Source organism: Astatotilapia calliptera, chromosome 10, assembly GCF_900246225.1.
Source record: "Astatotilapia calliptera chromosome 10, fAstCal1.2, whole genome shotgun sequence".
NCBI classification, from domain to species: Eukaryota; Metazoa; Chordata; class Actinopteri; order Cichliformes; family Cichlidae; genus Astatotilapia; species Astatotilapia calliptera.
Window position 1 is genome coordinate 32925908 of NC_039311.1, and position 25462 is coordinate 32951369.

General features: G+C 47.1%; 1 protein-coding gene across 8 annotated transcripts in view; it reads left to right on the plus strand.

Annotated features, from left to right (window-relative positions):
• Positions 1-22424, plus strand: part of LOC113030456 (rap1 GTPase-activating protein 2-like) — a 37086-nt gene extending 14662 nt beyond the window's left edge. For 3 of the 8 annotated variants that reach the window (XM_026181933.1, XM_026181939.1, XM_026181934.1), the window contains 22 exons: positions 7548-7632; positions 8676-8711; positions 11164-11196; positions 11516-11740; positions 11815-11918; positions 14175-14253; positions 14446-14499; positions 14579-14662; positions 15289-15389; positions 17144-17273; positions 18781-18936; positions 19288-19356; positions 19436-19522; positions 20038-20184; positions 20839-20943; positions 21036-21127; positions 21338-21442; positions 21540-21627; positions 21725-21782; positions 21858-21928; positions 22103-22136; positions 22346-22424. In XM_026181933.1, coding sequence (XP_026037718.1) covers positions 7548-7632; positions 8676-8711; positions 11164-11196; positions 11516-11740; positions 11815-11918; positions 14175-14253; positions 14446-14499; positions 14579-14662; positions 15289-15389; positions 17144-17273; positions 18781-18936; positions 19288-19356; positions 19436-19522; positions 20038-20184; positions 20839-20943; positions 21036-21127; positions 21338-21442; positions 21540-21627; positions 21725-21782; positions 21858-21928; positions 22103-22114 — 1921 coding nt within the window. In that variant the 3' untranslated portion in view covers positions 22115-22136; positions 22346-22424. Of the gene's footprint in view, positions 1-3756; positions 5799-6556; positions 7633-8675; positions 8712-10370; positions 11197-11515; positions 11741-11814; positions 11919-14174; positions 14254-14445; positions 14500-14578; positions 14663-15288; positions 15390-17143; positions 17274-18780; positions 18937-19287; positions 19357-19435; positions 19523-20037; positions 20185-20838; positions 20944-21035; positions 21128-21294; positions 21443-21539; positions 21628-21724; positions 21783-21857; positions 21929-22102; positions 22137-22345 lie in introns of those variants that run through there. The other 5 variants (XM_026181935.1, XM_026181932.1, XM_026181936.1 and 2 more) reach the window with 5 other exon arrangements.
• The last annotated feature ends 3038 nt before the right edge of the window (positions 22425-25462 follow it).

Here is a 25462-nt window from a genome sequence, read left to right on the forward strand (position 1 = left end):
TGTGCCGGGAGTTGTGCCGTTCTCTGCGGCTCGCAGAGAACGGCACAACTCCCGGCACATCATTTTCAGATCACCGCGGACTTTTAAGTCACTTAGACAACCTAAAAATGTTATTGTTGGGCTTTTTTCAGTGTTTTATTTGTTCGTGAGTAAATCGGTTTGGCTGAGATTAAAGTTATTAGATTAGATAAACCGCCTTCGCGGTCTACGTGGGCCGGGTCCTCAGGAATTTGGACACCCTACTGTCTCGAGGATAAACAGAAGAAAAACATTTAGCCAAAAATAGAGCCCCCTTTATTCTGTTTTTAAAAGTTTCCAGTATTTGAATAAACCCACGCGCCCAGAGTGAGGGGCCTGTGGCGGCCATCTTTGACTGACAGAAAACTCAACACTGGAACCATTGAACATTTAAAGAGCCGAGCCTTCGAGGGGAACTGTTTTAGTGCCGGACTCGGCCTGCGCTCCTCCAGAAAACGTGCCGCAGGCGTCAGAGTGTCAGGAGCCTGCTGTTTGAGTCTGGGGCCCTGGTGCATTGTGGGAATGGCTCAGAGGGACGTGTTGACATCAGTGTGTGTGTGTTGGATGAAGGTGATGTTATTGGCTGTGACGTTCAGTCATCAGCGCAGATAACGAGCCAGCTGAGAGTCGAGTTAAACTGGTTTTATTTTAAAAGTGAAGCTCGGGGGTCTTTAACACACGCACACTCTCGTGCCGTCTCGCTGCAGCGCTGTGGACGTCGTGTACCTCACACACCTTCTCTGACCTTTTCTCTCTCTGCAGGCTTCATGTTCTCGGTTCTCGTTGACCTTTGTTTTCCTTCCTGGTCGCTCTGAGCGCTCCCCGAGGAGCCAGATTTGGGTCGGTGTTGTAGACGAGCAGCAGAAGATGCAAACAGAAATGTGAGGCGAGTCGAAGCTTCTTAAAACAAGCTGCAGTTTTTAGCGGTGGTGCTGCTGTAGTCTGATGAAAACAAACTCTAACATTTTCACCCAGACGATGAATTAAACATCTGTCTAAACTGCCTCCAGTGGACATAAGAGGAACTGCAGTTCCTGTGGTCAATAAGCACTCGTGTGCCTCTGTAGGCTGAAGCTTCCTCTGAGGACCCCGGACTGACTGAAGTCTCCCATCATTGTTCATGGAAGCCCTGAATGAGGCTCTCACAGAGCTTTAGACCACATGGCTGATGTTCTCTGATTGCTGATTGGATGCTGTTCAACGTTCTGCTCGTGTGTTCACTGAACCTCTGCAGAAACGCGCTGTGATGAATCAGATCTGCTTTAATCCACAGTCACTGCGAGGAATCAGCCGCTGACCTAATTACAGTGAAACAAAGAAAGAAGAGTACATCTAACTGGTGTTTGGAGCAGGAGGAAGAGGAGGCGGTGTTAATCACGTGTTGGAGCGCCTCAGGTTTTACTGCTGCACAGGTCCATCAGCCTTCTGAATGACCGTGAAACACCAAGTGTACCTAAAATAGTGGCGTGGACAGACGGGGAGATGCATTTCCTCCTCTGATGACTGTGTTTGAGCTGAAGCTGCAGATGGAGGATCGTAAAAGGTGCAGCAGCGTTTCTTTTACAAACACAAACTACGCAGCGTGCGTGTTTCCGGCTTTTACTTTGAAATGACTCGACAGGAATTCTGGGACATATGGCCCGGCCTACTGCGCCTCTGATTGGACAGTGTTTAGGGCGTTTGGAGAGACTCGGAGCGCCGGAGAGCCGGCGTTACTGAGCTACGTCCCTGTCACCATGGGAACGAAAGCCCTTGGTGACTGCTCAATGGCAGTGATTGACAATCATAATTCATTAGCCAATTAGCATAGCATATATAATCCTCATTTCTAACATATTATGAGTAAACTACAATTAGAAACGAGCGGCTGCGATGACAAACAGAGCAGCAAAGTGTGTACAGAGGTCAGAGGTCAGCGTCTCCACAAACTTCTACAGGACCACAAGCCTCTGCAGCCACAGCTGTCTGAGCTATACCTGAGCCGGCGAGAGCAGCGAACTCCCGGCACATCGTTTTCAAAGCCCCGCGGTCTTTCACTACTCAGGTTAACATGATATATGAGTCACTTAGATAACCTAAGATGTTATTGTTGTCCCAGCGTCCGGTTATAGTTAGCAAGGAGCCGACGGCAGAGTTTCACTCCACCGAGTTCCTGACATAATTCTGGAGGCTAGACCGTCACCGTCGCTCACTTCCGGCCTACCCGGCTTTGGGAGGACCCGGCCCACTTAAACCACGAAGGCTGGGTCCTCAGGAGGATGCAGCCTCTGAATTTGAACAGCCCGGCTGGGGGACGGTAATCACAGGGACATTGAACTTACTTTAAATAAATAATTTTAAATAAAAAAACACTGTAAAATTCAACTTTGTTGTATATGTGTATGTATATGTATCAGCAGTATACATTTACATGCGATGACCGCAGATTCAAACTGATGATACTATCAGGGGTCACGAGAGGTCACGAGAGGTCACGAGAGGTCACGAGAGGTCACGAGAGGTCACGAGAGGTCACGAGAGGCTGAAGTGACACAGACCTCTGTCACCTCGATGCCGTCAAGTTTACTGCGTCCATGTTTGTGGTGATTTGTTATTTATTTCAGCAGTTTTCATTCAGTTTGGGACACACACACACACACACACACACACACACAGACACACACACACTCACACTCACACTCACACACAGACACACAGACACACACACACACAGACACACACACACAGACACACACACACACAGACACACACACACACAGTCACACACAGTCACACACACACACAGACACACACACAGACACACAGACACACACACACACACACACAGACACACACACACAGACACACACAGACACACAGACACACACACACAGACACACACACACACAGACACACACACACACAGTCACACACAGTCACACACACACACAGACACACACACGCAGACACACACACACACACACAGACACACACACACACACACACACACACACACACACAGACACACACACACACAGACACACACAGTCACACTCACACAGACACACACACACACACACTCACACACACACACACACACACACACACACACACAGTCACACAGACAGTCACACACACACAGACACACACACACACACACACACACACACACACACAGTCACACTCACACACACACACACACACACACACACACACACACACACAGTCACACAGACAGTCACACACACACAGACACACACACACACACACAGTCACACTCACACACACACACACACACACACACACAGTCACACAGACAGTCACACACACACACACAGTCACACACACACACACACACACACAGACAGTCACACACACACACACACACAGTCACACACACACACACACACAGTCACACACACACACACAGTCACACACACACACACACACACAGTCACACACACACACACACACACACACACACACACACACACACACACACACACAGTCACACACACACACACAGTCACACACACACACACACACACACACACACACACACACACACACACAGTCACACACACACACACAGTCACACACACACACACACACACACACACACAGTCACACACACACACACACACACACACACACACACAGTCACACACACACACACACACACACACACAGTCACACACACACACACACACACAGTCACACACACACACACAGACACACACACACACACACACACACACACACACACACACACACACAGACACATGAGGCGGCTCCAGTTTTATCTCCTTTTTAGGGAAAACATCAACTTGCTGAAATCAGTTTGGGGTCATAAAAGACCAAAGAGGAGGAGGAGCAGGACGGGAGGAGGAGCGACGTTTTCTTGAAGCAGAGATGACTGATCAGCAGTTGGTTTGAGCGTCGGCTGTTGTGGGCGACCTTTAAAAAGGCGCTCCTCTTCCTCGCCGCTGTCAGTAAAAATGGAGGACGACGTCTGTGACAGCGGCAGATCAGTACTGTGTGAACGTGGACATATTTCACGTAGCGCTGTGGTTCTTCTGTGGTGCTGTTTCCGGGTCTGTGACCAGCCGGGTCGCCCCCACAGCTTCCTGTTTCACTCGCTGCCTGTATTGATCGTCCTCGATGTCGTGTGATGGATCAGCCAGCTGGTTTCCATCTTTTCCCAGTTTTTTGTAGTTTTGTTTTTTGCCTCCTACGTTAAAACGCTTGGATTGTGCCTCAGCTGCGTTCAGGTGTCCTGCCGTCCTGCGGACATTCGGATCATACCTCGTGCTCTGGGCACTTTTTTCTTACAAGCACAACAACAAACTCCTTAATCTGGTGTTGAGGCTGCAGCACCGCTGCACTGTGACCAGCTGAGGCCTGTCAGCAGCTCTCAGCTTTACCTGGTTGTGATGTTTCGTGCTCTGATAATTCACCCACAGCAGACTGCGGCTCCTTCAGCCTCTCGGAGGTTTGATGCTTGGTTTCGTGTCACACGACAGGCCCGCCTGCGGCTCTGGGCCGGGCCGACGGACAGCAGCTCTCTGATGTTCTGCACACAGAACACAGAAGCAAAAGTCCTTCCTCAATAATTACATTTATCTCACACCAAATCAAACTGTTTGCTATCCCACTCTGATCTGTGAGGTGAAAGGCAGACAGTCCTCCAACCGGCTCAGGGGGGCGGCGGCCATCTGTCACCACGACAACAACAAACACGGTGACTCAACCTGCTGATCAAACGCAGCTCAGAGCCAGAAATACCTGCAGGACGCCGCAGAGAGAAGGACCCACAAACACTGGTGTTTTATTACAGGGCTGGGACGGAGGCCAGAAAGTAGACGTCCCCACACCTCGGAGCAAAACTCACAGTGGGTCTGATATTGAATCCAGCCCCCACAGCGGGGATCACAGGCTCAGGAGGAAGTCAACAGCACCTCCGAGGCATAAACTCTCACCATGATGTCACCCGCCGGCTCTGGAAGCCTTGCTTTTAGCATCGGGGAGGGTCTGTTAGTACAGTAACCTCCCAGCGGCCATATTACTGGTCACATGATGAAACTAAAAAAGCTCCAGTAGCACAAACAGCCCAGAGATCCAGGTCAGGTGAAGCTAGCAAACAGCAAGCAACTATAGCCACCTGTGTCACCGTCCACCTGCCAGGCAGAGAGGCCACGCCCCTAATCATGCAAACTTTATGTCCTAATACGATTTAAACAGGTGGAAGGTGGAAACGATCTGCAGGAACCAGTTTGTATGTCAGGCTGCAAACGACGGGGCTGCCGGAGCCTCTGCTGGACGTTAGAGGAACTGCAGCTGTTTGTGTATCAGCATTTAAACCTGAGCTGTTGTTTAAGTCAAAGGTCTCAGTTAGTGGTTATTGATCTCCCAGTAGTACTGCGAGCCTGAGTATTAGAGCAGATCAACATTCAAGTCGAGCTCGGCGATATTTAAACTCATATGAGTCATCGGAGCGTCCAGATGATTGAAGGTGACTCAGCGAGATTCACATGCCGTCACATGACGAGTCATCAGGCTCTGTGTTTAGATCAACAATCCCAGCATGCACTATGATGGCAGCGCCCCAAAAAGCTTAAACCAAGTCAAACTGGTCTTCATGGGGGCACCTGATGCAACCATGGCAACCACGGCGAGCAGATAAGCAGCGTTGCCTGAAGGTGAAGAAAACTGATGGTGTCCTGGTCGGGTGGTGCAGCTGAATACAGCATGGAGGCTGCTCTGTGTTTGCACTCAACACTCCTGCTCTGTGACAGATGATGGTAATGATGAAGTACAGCACACACACACACACACACACACACACACACACACACACACACACACACACACACACACACACACACACACACACACACACAGGGCAGCAGGTATATTTTATGGCAGGTGCTGCTCAGAGGTGATGAAACAATAATCAATGAATTCACTTTAACACTTTTATTTACACCCCAGGGCCTCTGTGTGTGTCTGTGTGTGTGTGTCTGTGTGTGTCTCTGTGTGTGTGTGTGTGTGTGTGTGTGTCTGTGTGTGTCTCTGTGTGTGTGTGTGTGTGTGTGTGTGTGTCTGTGTGTGTGTGTGTGTCTGTGTGTGTGTGTCTGTGTGTGTCTCTGTGTGTGTGTGTGTGTGTGTGTGTGTGTGTGTGTCTGTGTGTGTCTGTGTGTGTGTGTGTGTGTGTGTGTGTGTGTCTGTGTGTGTGTGTGTGTCTGTGTGTGTGTGTGTGTGTGTGTGTCTCTGTGTGTGTGTGTGTGTGTGTGTGTGTGTGTGTGTGTGTCTGTGTGTGTCTGTCTGTGTGTGTGTGTGTGTCTGTGTGTGTGTGTGTGTGTGTGTGTCTGTGTGTGTGTGTCTGTGTGTGTCTGTGTGTGTGTGTGTGTGTGTCTGTGTGTGTGTGTCTGTGTGTGTGTGTGTGTGTGTGTGTGTGTGTGTCTGTGTGTGTGTCTGTGTGTGTCTGTCTGTGTGTGTCTGTGTGTGTGTGTGTGTGTGTGTGTGTGTGTGTGTGTGTGTCCATGTCCAGGGTGTTGATGTTAGTGTGTCCAGATGTTTTTTGTGTAACGCGTCACATCATAGATGACGCACCTGTGCTGTGATCACCTGTGCAGAGGCTCCGCCCTATAAGCGCGGCACAGTCACAGGTGACGGCTGTGATGATTGGCTGTGTAGACGAGCAGCTGCGTGTGCAGAAATATGGAAAACGTCTGTTCTGTTTACAAACAGTGAAACAATAAATGCAGCTGAAATGAAAATGAAAACGTTTCCTCAGACATCGACCTCGGCACCAATCAGAGCTCGGCATAATTCCTGAAGAATCTTTTCAAAGTAAAAGCATTTTACATTAGTTTCTGAAAGAGTTTACACTCTTGTTTTGAAAAACAATCCCTGAGGTTTGCGTTCTATCACCAGGTGGCGCCATCTGTGGCTGCAAAAACACAACATGGTCCTCTGACCTTTGACCTCTGTAAGGACTTTCCTGCTGATCTGTGGGCCAGCCACTCGTTTCAGCGTTTTTGACCCACTGCTCCCCGTCACCACAGTTTTTGTTACATAAACCAACGGTGACCCCAGAGAGCGTCCACAGGTCAGCAGGTCACTGATCACAGGTGAGGCTGCTGGACACCAAACAGGAGCATCAGTGACTTTTAACTATAAGTAATAAATATAAATAACGAAGCCCTGAGGCCATTCCAGGTGATTTAAGCCCACCCACACTGTGACCCGTGTGACCAGTGATCACATGGTGACCTGCTCCCACTGATGGCTTAAGACTTTTAGAGCTGAAGAAGCCTTTTGGATGAGAGCAAAAGAATTCCCGCTCAGCCTTCTGCCGCCGCGATGAAGCTTGAAGGTTTTCCTAACAGCGAACACATTTCTCACCTTTCCTCTCACCTGTTGGGTGGTGTGGCTGCTGGACCAATCACAGCTCCGTTTGTCTTGAATAGAAACTTTATTGTGACGCTGGCGTGCTCTGACGACGGCGCCGCCGGGTCGGCTCACTCGTGCTTCTTCCTGTGTTTCAGCAAACAGGAGCTCCTCGCCATCTCCAATGTTCCTGTGGCTGACGCCCCCCCCTCTCCGCCCCGCACCGCACCCCCCACCATGAAGGTAACAAGCCATTTTTTTTCATCTGCACATTTCATGAACTTTGCTTTCACATCGCTTTCAGTTTTAATGAGCTGCAGGAATCAGAAACATTGTTTTTGTTTATTTATGTTTTTAACAACTTTTGTTCAGACGGAGTCACCGTCTCACCACAACAGCAGGTCCTTGTAATGTTGCCTCTGTGCACCACCACAGTGAAGGTGGATGAGGTCAGCCATCCAAAGAGAAGGCAGAGCAGGCAGGGTGGAGTGGGTGGAGATGAGCAGCGAAAGGTCTAAAGATGGCAGTGAGAGCTGCTGTGCTGGAGGGTTGGTGGGCCTCACTTTAATCACAGAAAAGCTGCTGACCTGAGATCAGCTCTTTTCTTTATGGTGAGAAACTCCTGAGAAGCTTCTCAGCCTCCATCTGTGTGACGGAGCAGAGGCTACAGCCCGCTTCACCCAGGAACACCAGCCCTCTGCAGCCGTACAGGCTCGACAGACAGATGATGGGATCTTTTCTCCTCATCAGTCTGCTCCAGCTTCATCCTGGTTTCATCTTTCAGACCTGTGCAGATGTTCCTGAGTGTAACCAGAGGTTTGCACCTTCTGTCTGACCTGGTCAGACGGGTGAAGCTGTTTTCCATCAGCATGGATCTGACACATCTGTGGGAGTGTTACACACAGCCCTCAGGAAGAGTGCTGACAGATAAGAGCTAATCTCTTTACCCTCTTTGGAGGTCATATGAGGAATTTCAGTGAACAGCAACAAGTTCAGCACTCTGATGATGTTTTACCTGCCTGCCTTCAACTGCCAATGCAACACTTTAATTAAATGCTTCAAATTAAAGCTGAAGGCCAGTCACACCTGGATGGATCCACTGTGGGGTGTACAGAGCCAATATTTCCACAAACTTATGAACTGTTAGGTCATTCAGACCACATGGAGCTGAACAGGAACCTCAGCAGGTTCAAATAAACCAGAAAAATCCTCAGAAATGAACTTTTAAGCGTAAATGATCCAACAGACACAAATAAACAGCTTTGACCCCGTTTGTGTGTCTGCAGTCGGCTCACTTCTTTGACATGATGGACAAGATGGAGGTAAGAGTGTGAGTGTGTGTGTGTGTGTGTGTGTGTGTGTGTGTGTGTGTGTGTGTGTGTGTGTGTGTGTGTGTGTGTGTGTGTGTGTGTGTGTGTGTTTTTTAAGACTTTTCTTCAAAATGAATTCTCTCCTTATCCGGAGCAGCTTCTCCGACAAACAACAGGCTTCATGCAATATTCATTTAGCTTCCAGCAGAACAAAACCAGGTTTCAGCCTTTAAATCAGGTACAAACATGACACAACGACGCTGCGGCGTTTCATCCGTCACTTTGGATCTTTGTAATATCTCTGGACACGCGACACATCTAAGGCGTGTTATTTCCCCTTCTTTCTTTCTTTTATATGTTTTATCCTGTTTTATGCTTCTTGTTCTCTCTGGATGTGCTCCTGTTACACCTGCACCTCTACGTCTCATCGCACATCATCATCGTAGCCCTGAACAGGGAAATAAGTTGGATTTTTCCTGCTTGTTTCCTCAGATAAGTCACCCGGTGACTGATGACAAACAGCTGCAGGGTTTAAGTAAAAACAACCGGAGAATCAGCAGATTCTGAACTAGACAACAGCAACATGTAACACTCTCTTTATTTATTAAACACAATAAATCCTTCAGCAGCGAGGGTTTCTGTGTGTCTCCCACTGTGGAGGATCTGTGGGCCACTCGCCTTCACAGCGTTGCTTCAGCTCGTTGAGGTTTCATTCAGCCATGCACAGAGAGCTGTGCATGCACAGAGAGCTGTGCATGCACAGAGAGCTGTGCATGCACAGAGAGCTGTGCATGCACAGAGAGCTGCATGGCTGCATGGCTGTGTGTGGATCTGTGACCTGCTGATGACCCAGTTTGGTCCAGCTGTGGGACAGACGTCCGCACCCTGACTCTGAACACTTTGGTTCATCACCGCTGCATGTGTTAGTTTTTTGATTTTGAACAAACTCTTTGGTCTCGCTTTGTTCCAGAAGTCTTTGATCAGCTGTAGCTTTGCAAACTTTGACCTTTGACCTGCTAACTGAGGCCTATAGAGGTGGAGCTGTTGGGACCTCAGGTGAAAGGTGTCGTTGTGTTAACACACCTGAATGCTGCAGAGCTACAAACCTCTGAGTCGATCACGCTCCTGTTTACCCAACAGCTCAGTGTTTCTTCACTTTGGTTCTGTTTTGGTTGAATAAATAATCAAAGAGATTTTTATTATGTCCTGATATGTAAAACATTAACACACCATTGCTAATTATTAAATAACAGAAATTAATTTTTAACATATTTTTTGTGAAGTAAAGAGATTTGTCTTTTTTTTTTGTTTGTTTACTTTTTCTTTAATTTTGTGAAATTTGTTTGTCAGAGTCAGAAAAACTCTTCAGCTGATGTTTGTGTGGTTAAAGCTCGTCTTTATCAAAGCTTCACATTAATCCTGTTAGCCTCACAAAAGCTCTAAAAATCCACCAGTGGCTGAAATGTTCCCCCATCAGTGCACATATAATCCACCAAATCTGCATTAATCCGCAGCTGAAAGTAGTTCCATGTAAACACACTGTTTCCTCCCATATTAGCGAGCTGTTTCTTATTTTAATGAATCAGACTGAACCTCTGTGAGCTGTTTTACAGCTTCACGTGTTCGGGTGAAACAGTCTTCATCACGTCTCTCTCCCCGTCTCTGCTGCAGCAGGTGCCAGAAGCTGCAGAGATGAAGACAATCCCTCAGAGACAGAAGGCACGTCTGTCCATCTGTCTGTTTGTCCTCATATCCACCCGCGCTCACTTTTACGGCTTCATTTCATTCATGCTCATAAAGATAACCTGGGGAAGTCCAACCTTCAGCAGGTGTGAGAGCCTGATCGAAGTTTCATCACCCGACTCAGCTGAGAACAAACTGTACTTAAAAGATGGAAATGACCACTGTGATTGTTACAGACTGTATATAAAAGATGGACGTGATCAGCGTGGTTTTCACATGTTGGAATAAGGGCGGAGTGCTAATGCTAGCAGCTAGCTGTGGTGGTTCTACAGTGTGATGATGATCATGTCTGCGTTACACGCAGGAGGACCATGTGACAAACACGCTGACGAGTTTATCTTAGCTGCACTCGGGTTTGTTTCCTGGAGTGGCAGCACAAAACAAAAGCTAGCCGGGTGCAGTGATGGCGGCTGTGGTCGACCGCGGTGAACGCTGAGGCTGTGAGCTCCTCGTTGTGTCTCAGTGATTGTTTTGAATAAACGTCCTGCTCAGCGTCATCCCTCCTGTGGTCGCCTGCATGTCTGCATCATTCCACTTCATGCATCTGTGTTCATGTTTAAGCTTTTTCACTGTAAGTCCATCTCATGGATATTTTTTATGTTCATGACTTCAAACATAAAAACAGCACATTTACATAAGTAAAGTCAGTCAGTGATGAAAGGACAGCTTTGATTCCTCGTGTGTCCAACACATGTTTGACGTCTCCGTCTTTCTGTTTCAGGACGACTACATTCCTTATCCGAGGATCGAGGAGGTGAGACCGATGTTAACACAGCTCAAAACACAAAGCTGAACATTACTGCTAATTGTTTTTTTCAAAAAGGAGGCGTAACAGGAAGTCAGATCAGGGGTGCGTCAGCCAATAAGAGGAGAGGAAAGTTTTATTATAGTCATTTTGTTCATACTGACAGCAGCTAACAATCTTGGGGGGGGGGGGGGGAGACTAGATTCTCCACTGGACCGCCTCCATATGACTCAAACTCTCACTTTCCTCTGATTTGCCGGCTGCAGGAAGCCTGCTGAGGGGTGAGGTGTGTGCTTTTGTTTCACACCTGTCTGAATGTGTGTTGCAGGTGTTGGAGAGGGGGGGGCCGTACCCTCAGGTGATCCTACCTGAGTTTGGAGGCTACTGGATCGAGGATCCTGATGCTCCTCCTCCCTCTGCAGCCAGCAGGGGGAAGGAGGAGGTGGAGGAGGAAGGAAGACAAGAGGAAGAGACCGCCCCAGGGGATTATGGGTACCATCTGGAGGAGATCAACGAGGCTGCTCGGGCGTACAGGAAGCACTTCTTGGGCAGGGTGAGGTTTGATTAAATCCATCTTCATCCTTTGCTGTCACCTGATTGGTTGACGTCCTTCTCTTTTGTTGTCAGGAGCATTTAAACTTCTCGTGCTCATCGAGCAGCGTGGGAAACCTGCTGCTGTCTGTGAGACACGAGCAGGAGAAGGAGCACGAGCACCTCCTCGTCATCATCAGGTAACATGACAGGCTTTCATGGCAAGGGACTACAGACTGTAAAGAAAAGATGGGAAACCCTGCTTTCTTTCTAATGTTCAATCAATCAGAACTTTATTCATCACATGCAAGTTGCCCTGCAGTGAAATGGGTCTGGGCCCAGACCCGCCGTGTCCTCCAGGAGGGAACAAGCATCGAAGGCGTTTGGAAAGGGAGGAGGGATGAGTGCTTATCAGTGTCTGTGTGTGTGCGTGTCCAGAGTTCAGCTGAGACAGTGTCCTTCACTCTGCCAGCCAACCCAGGTGGCCTTGCATGGAATGGGAAGAACAGACTCAACACAGTCGTTATCAGGGTGTTGTTGTTCGGCTCCAGCCTTGAGCCCACAGCTGGCGCCGAAGGGATAGCCACATGATCATGGTGGTTTTTACTTTAGTGCGAACAGCTCATGAGAATTTCAAAGCTGTTCTAACAGTCCAACACTGGTCTCTCAATCTCCCGTTGGAGAGCCGCGAGCTTCTCCATGATGTTATCAAACTTACGCTCCGTGATGTTGTCAGTCTTGTGCTCAAAGAGCCGATTCTGAGAACTCACGACCGCAGTGAGCTGCTCCAAGATGTGATCCAATGTACGCTCAGAGGTCTTATTCTGAGTGTTGACGGCAGCCGTAAGCTTCTTCAAGGTCTTAACCATGCTGCACTCAGTGAGCCCATGTTGAGAAGCTGCACCTCGTCCCATCATTTCAATCCCAGCGGGCAGCCTTGTGGGGGTTTGAACAGCCGGTTCCGCTTTCTTAATTCTCCGATAAGTCAGGGCCAAGCCAGCTCCGATCAGCCAGAACCCTGTTATCATGGTTCATAGGTAGATATCTTCAGCGTCCTCGATCCACAGTCCCGCCAGGCACACGATCCTCTGCCACCCGTCCATCGTGTATCCGGCAGGGAAAGTCCCTCCAGGGCACTCGGGCTCACCCGAGCCCAGACTTCTCGTTGAGAAAAGGGTGTCAATAGCATTCAGAGACCAGTTGATCAAATCCATAATTCTCTTTAGGTTTTAGAGACAGACTGTGAGAGAGTGTTCAGGGAAAGTAATACAAACGAGACAAGACAAGGACATAGAGGCTAAGCAGGGAAGATAAGGGAGAGGAGGAGAGGAGAAAAGTACGACCGCCTTCGCCAAGAGCCAGCCGTCACAATCAATGTTTGAGTCCATGGTGGATGGGAAAAGAACAAATGAAAGGAACCTTCAAAATTAAACAGGAAATAATCTCACACAGACAAAATGAAAAGGGAACAGAGATCATCATGGCGGCCATGACCGGTGTGTTTACCCCAAACAGCTCTGTCCTCTGAGTTTAAGCTCTCTGATGATGAACATGAGCTGATAAAAGCCCAAATGAGCTCAGTGTGAGCTAAAATAATCAGGTTCTAAAACCAGAGTTTGACTCAGTCCACCTACAAGGCTGCTGCTCTCAGATGAGTCAGATCCCGTGTGGAGCAGATCTTCTATAAATTGACCACACTACCCGAAGAAGAACAGCAGCCGACTGAAGTCTGTATGAGCAGGCAGCTGGGACCGATGGCCAACCACCTCGAGTTCAATTTAATTAAGATTTCACGTTGAAATAGTTCTTTGTTAATGCACCCTTCACAAAGTCAGCCACCTCTCCTCTTGAGTCTTCAGGACTGCTCTCTAAGATCTAAAGTGCTCGAGTCAAAGGAAGCTCTTTGGGTCATTAAGGTCACACAGGAGGCAGGTGATAGGGTGGGGCTCATAAACATGTCAGGATCTCGACTTTTGGCACTGATGGCTCATGTAAGCTACTACAAATATCTCGCCCTACTTGAGTCGGCTCATGGCAGGTGTTCGGTAGGCCAGGTGTTATCCAGATATTACGATACACCTGACATCTGGCCCAGATGTGGTGGAGCTCTGGCTGAGTAGAGGGAGCAAGACTTGAGTCATCTCCCTCGGTCAAGGCCGATTATGGTCCAAAGAAAACTGCAGATGTGATCCACACGTGGGTCAAACCTTTATCGCTACCTGGTGTCCAGGTGTGACTCAGTTGAGCCTGAGAGATTATTCCAGCTGTGGATCGGACTGCTCCTCCTCACGTTTTCTTGTGAGCAAATATTTGTGTTTTGTGGTTTCGAGTGCCTGTGTTCACACAAGTCTGTGTCACAAACTGTCAATGAGTCAGTGTGAGGACAGAACTAGTATTTAGTTACTTATTCTTGGAGTTAAGTTTTGGTTTCTGGTGCGTCTCTCCTGTTTCATTAGATCTCGGGTGAAAAGCGTCTACCACAGATTATCTCTGGCAGAGCTGCCGGACATCCCAAGTGTACCAGAGCTGGCCAAGGTAAGCACCAGCATCTCAGACTGGTTCCATAGTGTAGCGGTCATCACAGCTGCTTTACATGCTGTACCGAGTTCGAGCCCAAGTGGGTCCATGATGTCCTCTATGGTTGAACTCACCCACTTTGGTAGAGGCTGAGACTTTTGAAGGCTCAGCGTCGTTCTAACTGTAACCTCGATGTTTGTCATTGCGAAGCTGCTGTGCGACGAAGCGGCAGGTCTACGGTTCAGTCCCGTCCTGTACCCAAAGGTAGGCTCCCACACCGTCAGCACACCTGGGTTTCTGTTCCGTGTCAGAGGAGATGATGCACGTCTGTCTTTGTCTGCAGGCATCTCAGCTAATAGTGAACTATGATGAGCATGAGGTGAACAACACCTACAAGTTTGGAGTCATTTACCAGAGATTTGGTCAGGTACCTCACCACCTGCTCACGCTTTGTGTCCACTCGGTGTTTTTGTTTCCATCTTCCTTCTTTATTCCCACTAGTGGACTGATTTCTAACCGAAGCACGTAGGTTTGTTGATGTTAGTGATCAGTGCACTCCATTAGCTGTTACTGTTTTCCACGGGTTTTACTAAATACGCTGCAACTATCGTATGGACGAAATGAGCTGATTTAGAGGTCCTGGGTGATTTTACATGGTATGACCAAATATATATAAGCTGTAAGCACTCCAGAGGACACTGCAGACCAACCCAAGAAGCTCATAAAGATGTTCGCTCATTCTTAGCGTTGCCTTGTGAAAGAATTTGTATTGTGTTCCAGTATTTTGTTTTGGAGTGCTGGGTCACTGGTACGGCCTGGTTGATGTTATTGATCCTGCTGATTATATCAGCACTTCGTCTGCTGTAAAACCTGTTTCAGCAAATGTTTTCAAACTATGAAAAACACATTAGCCAACATTATTTTTAAAATAATAATCTCAGTGTAGTCCGTCTTTTGTTCTTTGGCATCATTAATAAGCACTTCACATCTGAGAGTAGTTCACCTTCTGTGATGAGTGTATCGGTCGTAGCTGACATGTCACCTGTCCCTCAGGTGTCTGAGGAGGAGCTGTTCAGGAACAACGAGGAAACGCCGGCTTTCACAGAGTTCCTGCAGCTGCTGGGAGACACAGTGGATCTGCAGGACTTCAAAGGGTGAGAGACGAGACAAAACTGCAAATCATCACGTTTAATCAGTTATTTCTATCAGTAACATGTCAGTTGATACCAAAGCAGATCCTTTAGTAGCAACTAGGGCTGCCACAAACGATTATTTTGATAGTCGACTAATCAGATCATCATCCATTGGACGTAAAACGTACAGCTTATTGCACCAGCAGCATCTGCTCTTATATAACTATCATTAGCTTACAGCTTTAACTGTTTAAGGTATGTGCTAACTAAAAATAAAGACAAGATGATAGTTTATTAAATTTTAATGACATTTGCAGATTGTTTCGGTGAAGTTTAATAAACTCCTTGCTATCTAAAATATAACAGGACACCGGAGTAAATTCTGGAGCATCTCACACTTCTGATAATCAGCTGTCTGCTTGACGTTTATTCAGCTGTGTAAAAACTATAACTTTAATCTCAGCCAAACCGGTTTACTCAGGAACAAATAAAATACTAAAAAAAGCCAAACAATTACATTTTTAAGTTATTTAAGTGACTTATATATCATGTTTAACCTGAGTAGTGAAAGACGGCGGTGGGTTTGAAAACGTTTTGCCGGGAGTCCGGTGTTCTCACAGCTCTAGCGAGCCTAGCCCCCGGCTAGCTATCGAGCTGGTGGGTAACAGACGTCTCCGAAAACGTCGGAGCGCTTTTGAAAATATGCGGTGTCTTGATAAACTGAGCAGATATTTGAGGTTTACACAGCTACATTCTCGCCTGAAAATATGTTAAACGTTTATTTTGTGACCCAGAAAGAAGAATAAGAGTAACATTAAAACTAACTAGCTGCCACCATTGTTGGAAACTGCGCTGGGCTGCGCTATGAATTCTGGGACGCTGCTTCTTCTTCTTCGGGGTTTAACGGCAGCTGGCATCCTTGTACACGCAGTGCTGCCATCTTCTGTTTCAGTCCGTTATTACACTCTTAAATCCTGCTACTTATTCCTGCGGCTTTTGGGATCTTACAAAGCTTCAAACGACGCGTCGACTATTAAATCAGTCGTCGACGATTTTGATAGTCGACGTAATCGTGACTAGTCGACTAATCGTGGCAGCCCTATTAGACAACCATGGGATTTTCTCGGATCTCTCGGAGTAAATTTTGTAGCTGTGCCACAGTTTAGTCCAGCACGGACTGACGGACAAATCAAACACACAGAGCAATGAAAACGGTCTGTAATCAGTGACCCATAAAAAATAACCTGAGACAGCCCGAGACTCAAAGTTTATTTATTACTCAGAATATTAATTGAATTGAATTGAATTGAATTGAATTGAATTGAATTGAATTGAATTGAATTGAATGAATGCTTTATTGGCCATATGCAGGTTGCCCCGCAGAGGAATAGGACCCCCCCAATTTACACACACAACAAAGACATCACATTAAACAGTGTGTGTTGACATTTCATTGTTTGTCTGCAGTGAAACAAAACATTTACTGGCCCTGAGTGTTTGTTACTGGACCTGTTTAGATTAAGGTTAGTTAAACGCCTGTTTCATTCTGCGTGTTACGTGTTTCCAGCTTTGCTCCATCACACACAGAGATTAAGCTTCTTAAAGAACAATCAGCACACAAACCAAAATAAATCAGGAGGGAAGCCAGCTCCTCCATGAGCACAGATGGCTGATTCACTCTGAATCGCATTTATTTACTCCAAACTCTAAATAGCTTTCGTTAACCTCAGAGCAGGTCACCTGCAGACTGAGTGGTGCCCTTTTCCTCTGTGCAGGTTTCGGGGGGGTCTGGATGTGTCTCACGGTCAGACGGGGTCTCAGTCCATCTACACGGTCCACCGGCAGCAGGAGATCATGTTCCACGTGTCCACCAAACTGCCCTTCACCGAGGGAGACGCCCAGCAGGTAGGCGGCATGAAGATGGCGTGACAGAGAAACAAAACACAGAATGAGTCAGCGTGAAACAGGAGGACGGGCTGCGACTCAGCAGCAGCAGCAGACGGTTTGGCAGGCTGGCTCCGTGTGAAGCAGACGCCTGCAGCAGGAAGGGATGCTCGTCATCACGTGACCCTGTGTCTGCACAATCACAGCATCTCAGTCTACACCAGAGATGGGCAGTAACGCGTTACTTGTAATCTGATTACTTTTTTCAAGTAACGAGTAAAGTAAGGGATTACTATTGCAAAAGCGGTAATTAGATTACCGTTACTTTCCCGTAGGAACGCTGCGTTACTGCGTTACTAAAACCGTGATTTATTTGCGAGAATGTCTCATGACAGTGACGTAAGCAAGTGCGCCGTTCGTGACAACAGCTGTGTGCAGATCAACAGTGGATCATATATCGAGTGCAGAGAGAGTATGAGCGTGCAGCGTTTAAAGCGTGGAAGTACTGACCTTACTTTGAGTTTGATTCCATAAAAAGTGACAAAAACATTAGCGTCCGCTGTGCGTGGGAAGAAAACTTCTTTTTACAGCGAAAAAACCCCTAAACTTCCAACAAGCAGCGAGTAGCTACGACGTAATGGGAAACTCACAGAGAAACTCGCGGATTCTTCCACTGACCGCGGCACACCTGCACCAGGGTAAACCTCCGCCTACCGCAGTCCTGCTTTACAGGTGAAAATAGAGCAACAGGACCGCTGAGTCTTTGACTTTATTTATCTTCTGCTGTGTTTTACTTGCATCTATTTGAAAGACTGAGTGTAAACACAAAAAATATTTTATTTTATGTGCTGGAATGTGCAGAAAATAGGTTTAAATGTTAAACTAATTTATTCCAGTCAGAGAATGTTGCATATAATAAAATGTTTGCTTCATGCATAAAGTTAAAAGATTAAAACTAATAAAACAAGTTTTAAAAAGATCTATCGCTTTATCACCTCTTCAGGTTGTAAATAGTGTTTTTAAAAAGTAACTAAGTAACTAAGTAACTAAGTAATTAATTACTTTTGAAAATAAGTAATCAGTAAAGTAACTGGATTACTTTTTTGGGGAAGTAATCAGTAATTAGTTACTGATTACTTTTTTCAAGTAACTTGACCAACACTGGTCTACACCAACAGCACAAACAGGTGAAGCTAGCAGCTACAGGGGACATGATCTAGAGCCAAAAATGGTTTTATTTATTTATTTAGTATCAGCCTGTAAACGTGTTTGTTGCTGCTGTAAAGTTTGAACATGTGAGCGACTCACTGCGAGAGCCTCTGCTGGACGTCAGAGGAACTGCAGCTGTTGATGCTTCAGTGTTTGCACCTGCTTGCATCCAAACACAGCGTGTTCAGTCAGACTGTTGTTCACTGACTGACAGTTTGTCTTGTAACAGTGTGACAGAAGCACTTTGAAGTTGTTGCTGTGCTTCATAAACTTTATGAGCCGTCACGACTGCACGTAACAGCATCACTCTGTCCTTCAGCTGCAGAGGAAACGGCACATCGGAAATGACATCGTGGCGCTGGTTTTTCAAGAAGAGGCCACCCCTTTTGTCCCCGACATGATCGCCTCCAACTTCCTCCACGCCTTCATCGTGGTGCAGGCGGAGGAGCCGTGCTCTGAGACCACCTCCTACAAGGTACACGCCGGCTTCCTTTTCTCCATGATGGAGGTTTTTTATAGATTTGACTCTGTCGTCTGTGAGGTTCATGGCATCAGATGCAGTTTAATCTGGGAATCAAAGACGAGCTTTAATCTGAATTCACAGAAACAAACCCAAATCCTCGTGGTGGCTGAAGATCTCTCTATCAGCCTCTGAAACATGACAACAACGGAGATGAAGCCTCACACCAGAGGCTCCTCCTTCTCTTACTGAGGAGAGGAAGCGTCTCTATTATTGCTCATAGCTGGGTGGGTTTGCGTGGGTGGGGATCAGACACAGATCTGCCTGTTTCACTCCACCAGTTACAACAGCTGTTCTGACTGACAGGTTTCCGTCACAGCGCGAGAGGACGTCCCGCCCTTTGGCCCGCCCCTCCCCGCCCCTGTCTTTAAAAAGGTGAGGCTGTCGGACGTTTCATAGGAACGTGAGGCTGATCTGAGAGCTGTGGTTAAGTCTGCTGCGTTTTGTACTTCAGGGTCCAGAGTTCAGAGAGTTTCTTCTCACCAAACTCATCAACGCAGAGCTGGCCTGCTACAAGAGCGACCGCTTCGCCCGACTCGAGGTAGAAAGAGCTGCAGGCCGTCCCCCAGAGTCACAACCACACCGTGTGTCTAATAAGACAGACGCAGTGATGCAATCACAGTAACAGATTTCAGTACTGAGCTCATGATGTGACAGGAAGTATTTAATTACCGGGCGTTAGTTCCTTGTATTTATATGAACCTACAAACACATGAAGGCAGGACCAGCAGAATAAAGAGAAACACGTCCGCTTCTACAGGAAGCAAAGGAATAATTATGTTGCAGCTAAACTCCTGCAGTGCGTCTGTCATTTCGCTGCACTGTTCAGACTGCGAGCGTACTTGATGGACGCTCGAGTGATTTGTTTTGGTTTCGATTATAAGTGACAGTAGAGAAAAATGATTCATATTAAACATAAAGTCAGTGATGTTGCAGAGAAGCCTGACACTCTAAAAGCTGCTCGCCTGTGCAGAAGATCTGCGACACCTCCTGAACTTTAGAGAAATAACACAGCGAGGACATGAGGGGTTTCATGATTCTTTGCGTCTCCGTCAGGAGCGAACCCGCGCCGCCCTCCTGGACAGCCTCCACGACGAGCTGCAGAGACGCTCCCAGAGCATGCTGGGATTGACGTCAGGGCCGGAGGAGGAGGGCCGAGGGGAGAACGGACAGGCCCACGGAGGACTGCTGGAGTCCATCAAGGTGAATGTTGACCTTTCCTCCTGTCGTCTTCTTCTTCTCGTGCTTTGAAATGATGGTTTTATGGGATGCTCCAGAACCAATCCAACTCACATACCTCCACCGAGGAAAGTAGTCCCACTTTACAAGCAGTAAAAGCTGTAATGTGAATGTTAGTGTGTCAGCAGCGTGTTTTAGACTGGAGCTACTGTCAGTGACGCCGGACTCTTACCTCAGCACGTGATCTGTCACTATTACAGTTTTATTTCCCAGTTTTTGGTCCACGTAAATGTGTTTGACACAGTAATAGACATGTTATATAGAGCATGTTATATTTTCCCTCATCAATGAATTATGAAGTAAATTTATTTCTTTTTTATTTACTTTATGGAACTTGTGCATTTTTCCATCCAACTTTCAGTGATAGTGAAGTTAAAGCCGTGCAGTCTTTATCCACAACATTATGTTTAATTAGTAAGAAAATCATTTTTACAACAACAAAGAAATATTTATTAGGAAAAACATGAATTTCATAGCCAGTAAAAGCAGAGATAAGGTTTTGTTGAAGTTGCAAACAGCTGCTTTCTGTATTAGAGTCACAGTCATACTGTGGAGATAGCTACAGCTTTTATTCTGAAAGGCAAGGGCAGGAAGAAGCCAAATCTTTTTCCATTTCAGAGGGCGATGCGAGGGAGGAGCGTCTCCATGGAGACCATGTCGAGGGGCGGGGTTGGACTGCCCACCAGTTTGAGTGGGGGGGGTCTGGCACACCTGAACGTGGAGGTGAGTCGTTCTGCAGGTAACTGAAGGAGCAGGTTGAACCCCGCTCGTCTGTGAGCGGCCCCCGTTGACACCTGGACTCTTTGCGTTGGCAGTGTAACGTCAAGTCTCCCGTGAAGCGGCGCTCGGGACTTTTTCCTCGCCTGCTGAGCGTCGACAGCCAAACAGAGAAGCACAGCCAGAGGAGGTAACGCTGCCCAACGTGCCTCTCAGTTTGTTTACCTGGACAGTAAAGTTCAAACCCACCAGTGTGCATGTCAGCACGGCTGCACAGGTGGGGGTGCACCTTCAGGAGAGCTGGTCTCGACAGGTGTGCTGTGTACTGCTGAGCTAACAGCTTTAACCTGCCTCCAGGACATTAACCCCGCCTCCTCCTGTCTCTGATACGCCTCCTCAGCCTCCTCGGTGAGCAGAGGAGCTTCGACGGCTGCAACCCGATGCTGGAGGTGAGGCCAGAGCTGCCGTCCAATCCTAGCTCTCCAGAGGCGGGGCAGCGGGACAGGTGTGTGCAGCAGAAGCAGCAGCAAGTGAAAGAAGCAGATGTTTCAGTTTTCACTGCGAAACAAAAAACTTCATCACTTTTTCACTTTCACGGGCAGGATTCACACGAAGAAGGAGAGCAGTAAGATTTCCAGGTCGACATCCAGCACCTGCAGCTTCAGCATCCCAGCTGACGACACACACCTGGTGAGAAAACACGCTCAGCGCTACATTCAGCTCAGTGTTATTGCATTGTAACGCAGACCCTCATCACTGCGTCCTCTCTGTGTCTGTGCGTGTCCAGGCTGCGACGGTAGAAGGTCAGAGTTCAGCTCCGGTCATCGTGTGCTGCAGCCCCACAGGTGCGACGCCCGCTCACCGCCAGCGTTTCTGTTCTGGAGCCGTTCTCACGTCTCGTTTGCTCTCTCCTCTCTCAGAGCTGAGAAACAAGAACTCGCCCAGATCCAACCTGAAGTTTCGCTTCGACAAGCTGAGCCACTCCGCCGCAGTAAGTCTGTGTGACAGCCAATCAGCACGCTCGCTGTTTACCTGGATATGCAGCTGATTGGGCTGCACGACTCTCAGGACGTCACTGCTGTTTTTAATTTTTGTTCAGTGTGATTTTTCAAGTATGTTCTGTGTAATCTGATTACTGAGTGTGAAACCTTCCTTCCGTCTGCAGCAGGGACACTGAGCTGACAGGACGGCGCTGACAGGTGTGTGCTTTCCCAGAAGTCTGCTTTTCAATCCCATTTTTCAAAGTGCTGCTTCTGTCACTCTGTTCTGCTTCTGAGTCTACTTCCTGCTTTATTTTGAAAGTTAGTTCTTCCTGTAGCATCCTATGTTTTACTTCCTGTCTTTGTTGGCTCATGTTCACACTTTCTGGGCGGTGATGTGTTCTCCTCTTTCTCTCGCTGCTTTCCAGAATAAAAGCCTGAAGCTTCAAACAGACAGCAGAAGGAGGAGGAGGGTCTCCTGATGGACCACCACACACACATACTTGTCTTTCTGTCTTTGTGAGGACCCCGAGTGCAGCTCTCCTGTTTCTGTTTTTTTTCTTCTCATCTTCTGCACAAACCATAAAATCATTTCTGAACATAAACGTATGTGTGCGCAGGACACTGAACTCCTTTTTAAACCGTTCTACGGTCAAACTCGACGCAGAGCTCTTCCTGTTTTGCGCTTCATTCAGTGTAAGATGTAGCTGTAGAAACTTTATTTATCACAGAAACAGCAGCAGCTCTTAAAACTTTACTTTAATGAGCAGTTTGGTTTACGTGGAAACAAACTGATGATGAGTAGCTCCAAACACCAGGGGGCGCTGCAGAGAGGGGCTGAGATTCCACCCAAAGGACCAGGACCCGCAGCTAAGCTTCCCTGAGGGGCAGCGGTTGATGCCCCTCTCCCCAAACACCGCTGAGGTGCTCGCGTCCAGCTGGGAGACGTCCTCTCTCCAAGTATTTCAACCAAAACAAGAAAAACAAAAACACCACGGGAGCTCAAAGTTTGGGGATTCACTCGTATCAGCGGCAACCACAAGAACTGTAACGCCCCGCCCCCTGTCTCCCTGTGAGATGATTGGTCCTCAGTGCCGTTTAGTCTTTTTGTCAACCGGCGCGTGCTGGTCCCCCGAAGGTGCCTGGTCCTGGAGGAGAGCTCCTGCGGTGGACGCGAGGCCTTTATCACCCTAAAGTTTGTGACTCTGATGGTTTCTCAACACAGACGCTGTGTGACATCATAAAGATCCAAGTACAGAAAAACTGCGGTAAAGCTCGTAATTAGAAATGTTACGTTTGTTACGAACGCCCACCGCGTGAACGGGGAGGAGGAGCTGCTCGATCTGCGCGTCTGTGGGATTTATTCTTATTACAGTTTTTTCTGATTGCTTAAGCACATTTTTTGTAACTATTGGCTAATTTTGCAAAACTCTTCACACAAATAAGAAAACCTGTCACCCAATTATCAAAACATTGTAGTTCTCTTGCAAAAGCAAACACAGCTAGATTAACTCTTCACACCTTCGTAAAAATGGTGTTTCCGTATCAAACAGTACACACAAGCCATCATCTACTAAGCACACAATGCGCCAACTGCACACTGATGGTATGAATACAAAACACATCTGGCTTTTGCTTTCTCTGTGCACAAGGTAGGCTATGTCAGTGTGAGCTCATACTTCTGTCATAGATCCATAAGCATAGAGGGATCCAAACTTCAAGTACTGCTGTTTATTCAAACACATCAAAACAAACACAAGTGTTTATTTCCAAGTATAGGATTATTTGCAGTCGCCATAATGACTATATGGGTTACTTGGTCTGCAGTGAACATGCTTCCTCTGCCCCAGCATCTGGTCATCTAGCAATTCTGTAAAGTAACAATTTCAGTATTTTTACATCAATGGTATTGGTGTGTTTCTCATTGGCATATGGCAGTGCTACAAATCTTTGTGCGAAGTGACTGTACTCACCGATTCTCATTTCAAGATGTCCTTATGGTGCTTGCTACAGTGTAGCGGCTCGAGTTAGGCTGGACCCGTTGGCCAGCTACCCTCAGGGTCATTCCACGGTTGATGACATGGTCCACTATTGTAGCTCTGATGTCATCAGCAATTCTATTTCTTACTCTTCCTACCCTTCCTCTCCCCCCTCCTCATCTTCCTCTCCTCCCCCCTTGTCTTCCTCTCCCCCCTCCTCGTCTTCCTCTTGCTCCTCCTTGTCCTTGTCGTCCTCTTCATCCTACTTCTTCACCTCCACGTCCTCTTCCTCGGCCTCCTCTACTTCTCACTCTTTCTGCTCCCTCCATTGTACTCCGCACACACAGCTTACCTGTATTATAGTGCTTAGGCTGATTGCAAAGTGAACTAATTATCTAAAAAAGTTTTCACATGTGAAAGTGTGCCAGACAGTTGGCAAATTAGTGTTAATGATAGCCATACATGTGTATACTTTTGCTAGGAGTGTGTTGGAAATTTGGTAATTGAGTGTTGTGCAGTGAATTGTGCCTACAGTTTTGCACAGTGTGTGTTACAAAATTGCAAACTGAGTGCAAAGCAGTTTTTGTGCTTTTAGTTTTGCAAACTCAGTGAGTGGTTTTGCTATAAGTCTGAATAGTTTTAGAGATTGTGCTACAGGAATCACAGTTAGGGTTTAAGCATTCAGAAAAAACTGTAATAACAAATAATAACACGTGGCTGCGGGGTCAGATTCAGACAGACGCTGCCGTTCTCCACGCACACTGTCACGTCGTGAGCTCCACCTGAACCTTTTTTAGACTGCTGCGGCACACAGCGGCTGAGCGACGGGGCTCAGGTGGGCGGTGCTGCAGGTGAGTCAGAGGTGGAGCTGCTGGAGGTCAGGGAGAAGAAGCTTTGCGCTCCCTCTCTGAGGGACAATCGCACCAATTACGTCGAGTCTCGAGGTCACTCACTCCACTGGAAGCTGCGCAGCTACAGGAGTTCAGGTTTTCAAAATAAAAGCTGTGGTTTGTTTTAAAAGAGGGACGATGATGCAGCATGAACACAAAGATGTCTGCATGTGTTTCTGATGTCATAAAGTGTGTGTGTGTGCGTGCGTGTGTGTGTGTGTGTGTGTGTGATGTAAAGCATGAATCTGTAAAACTGAACATTTCACAAATAAAAATCAGCTTCTTTCAGTGTTTATTGTTGTTTTTGTCGTGTCATTCTCTCCCAACATTAAAGCGGATTATTTTTCGTCTCAGTGGGTTTTTACTTTTGTATTTTTTTACTGAAGACACGCTTCAGCTGCAAAAGTCATTTTTGTCTGCAGCTACAAACTACTGTGCATGTCGTGTTCATGCACAGCTGGAGCCTCAGAGCCAGATGCTGGTTCAAAGCATTGAAAAAGGTTGATTGTCCTTTTGTGAAAGAACAAAAAACTAACAAATAATTAGTTGTTAGTTGTTCTTCTCTGTGTTTATTTGTGTATTTGTGTGTCTGAGTATCTGTTATAAAACAATTAAAGCAAATAAATATGGAACTTTATAAATAAGAGAGAAAATTATTGTTTAACTGAGAGATGAA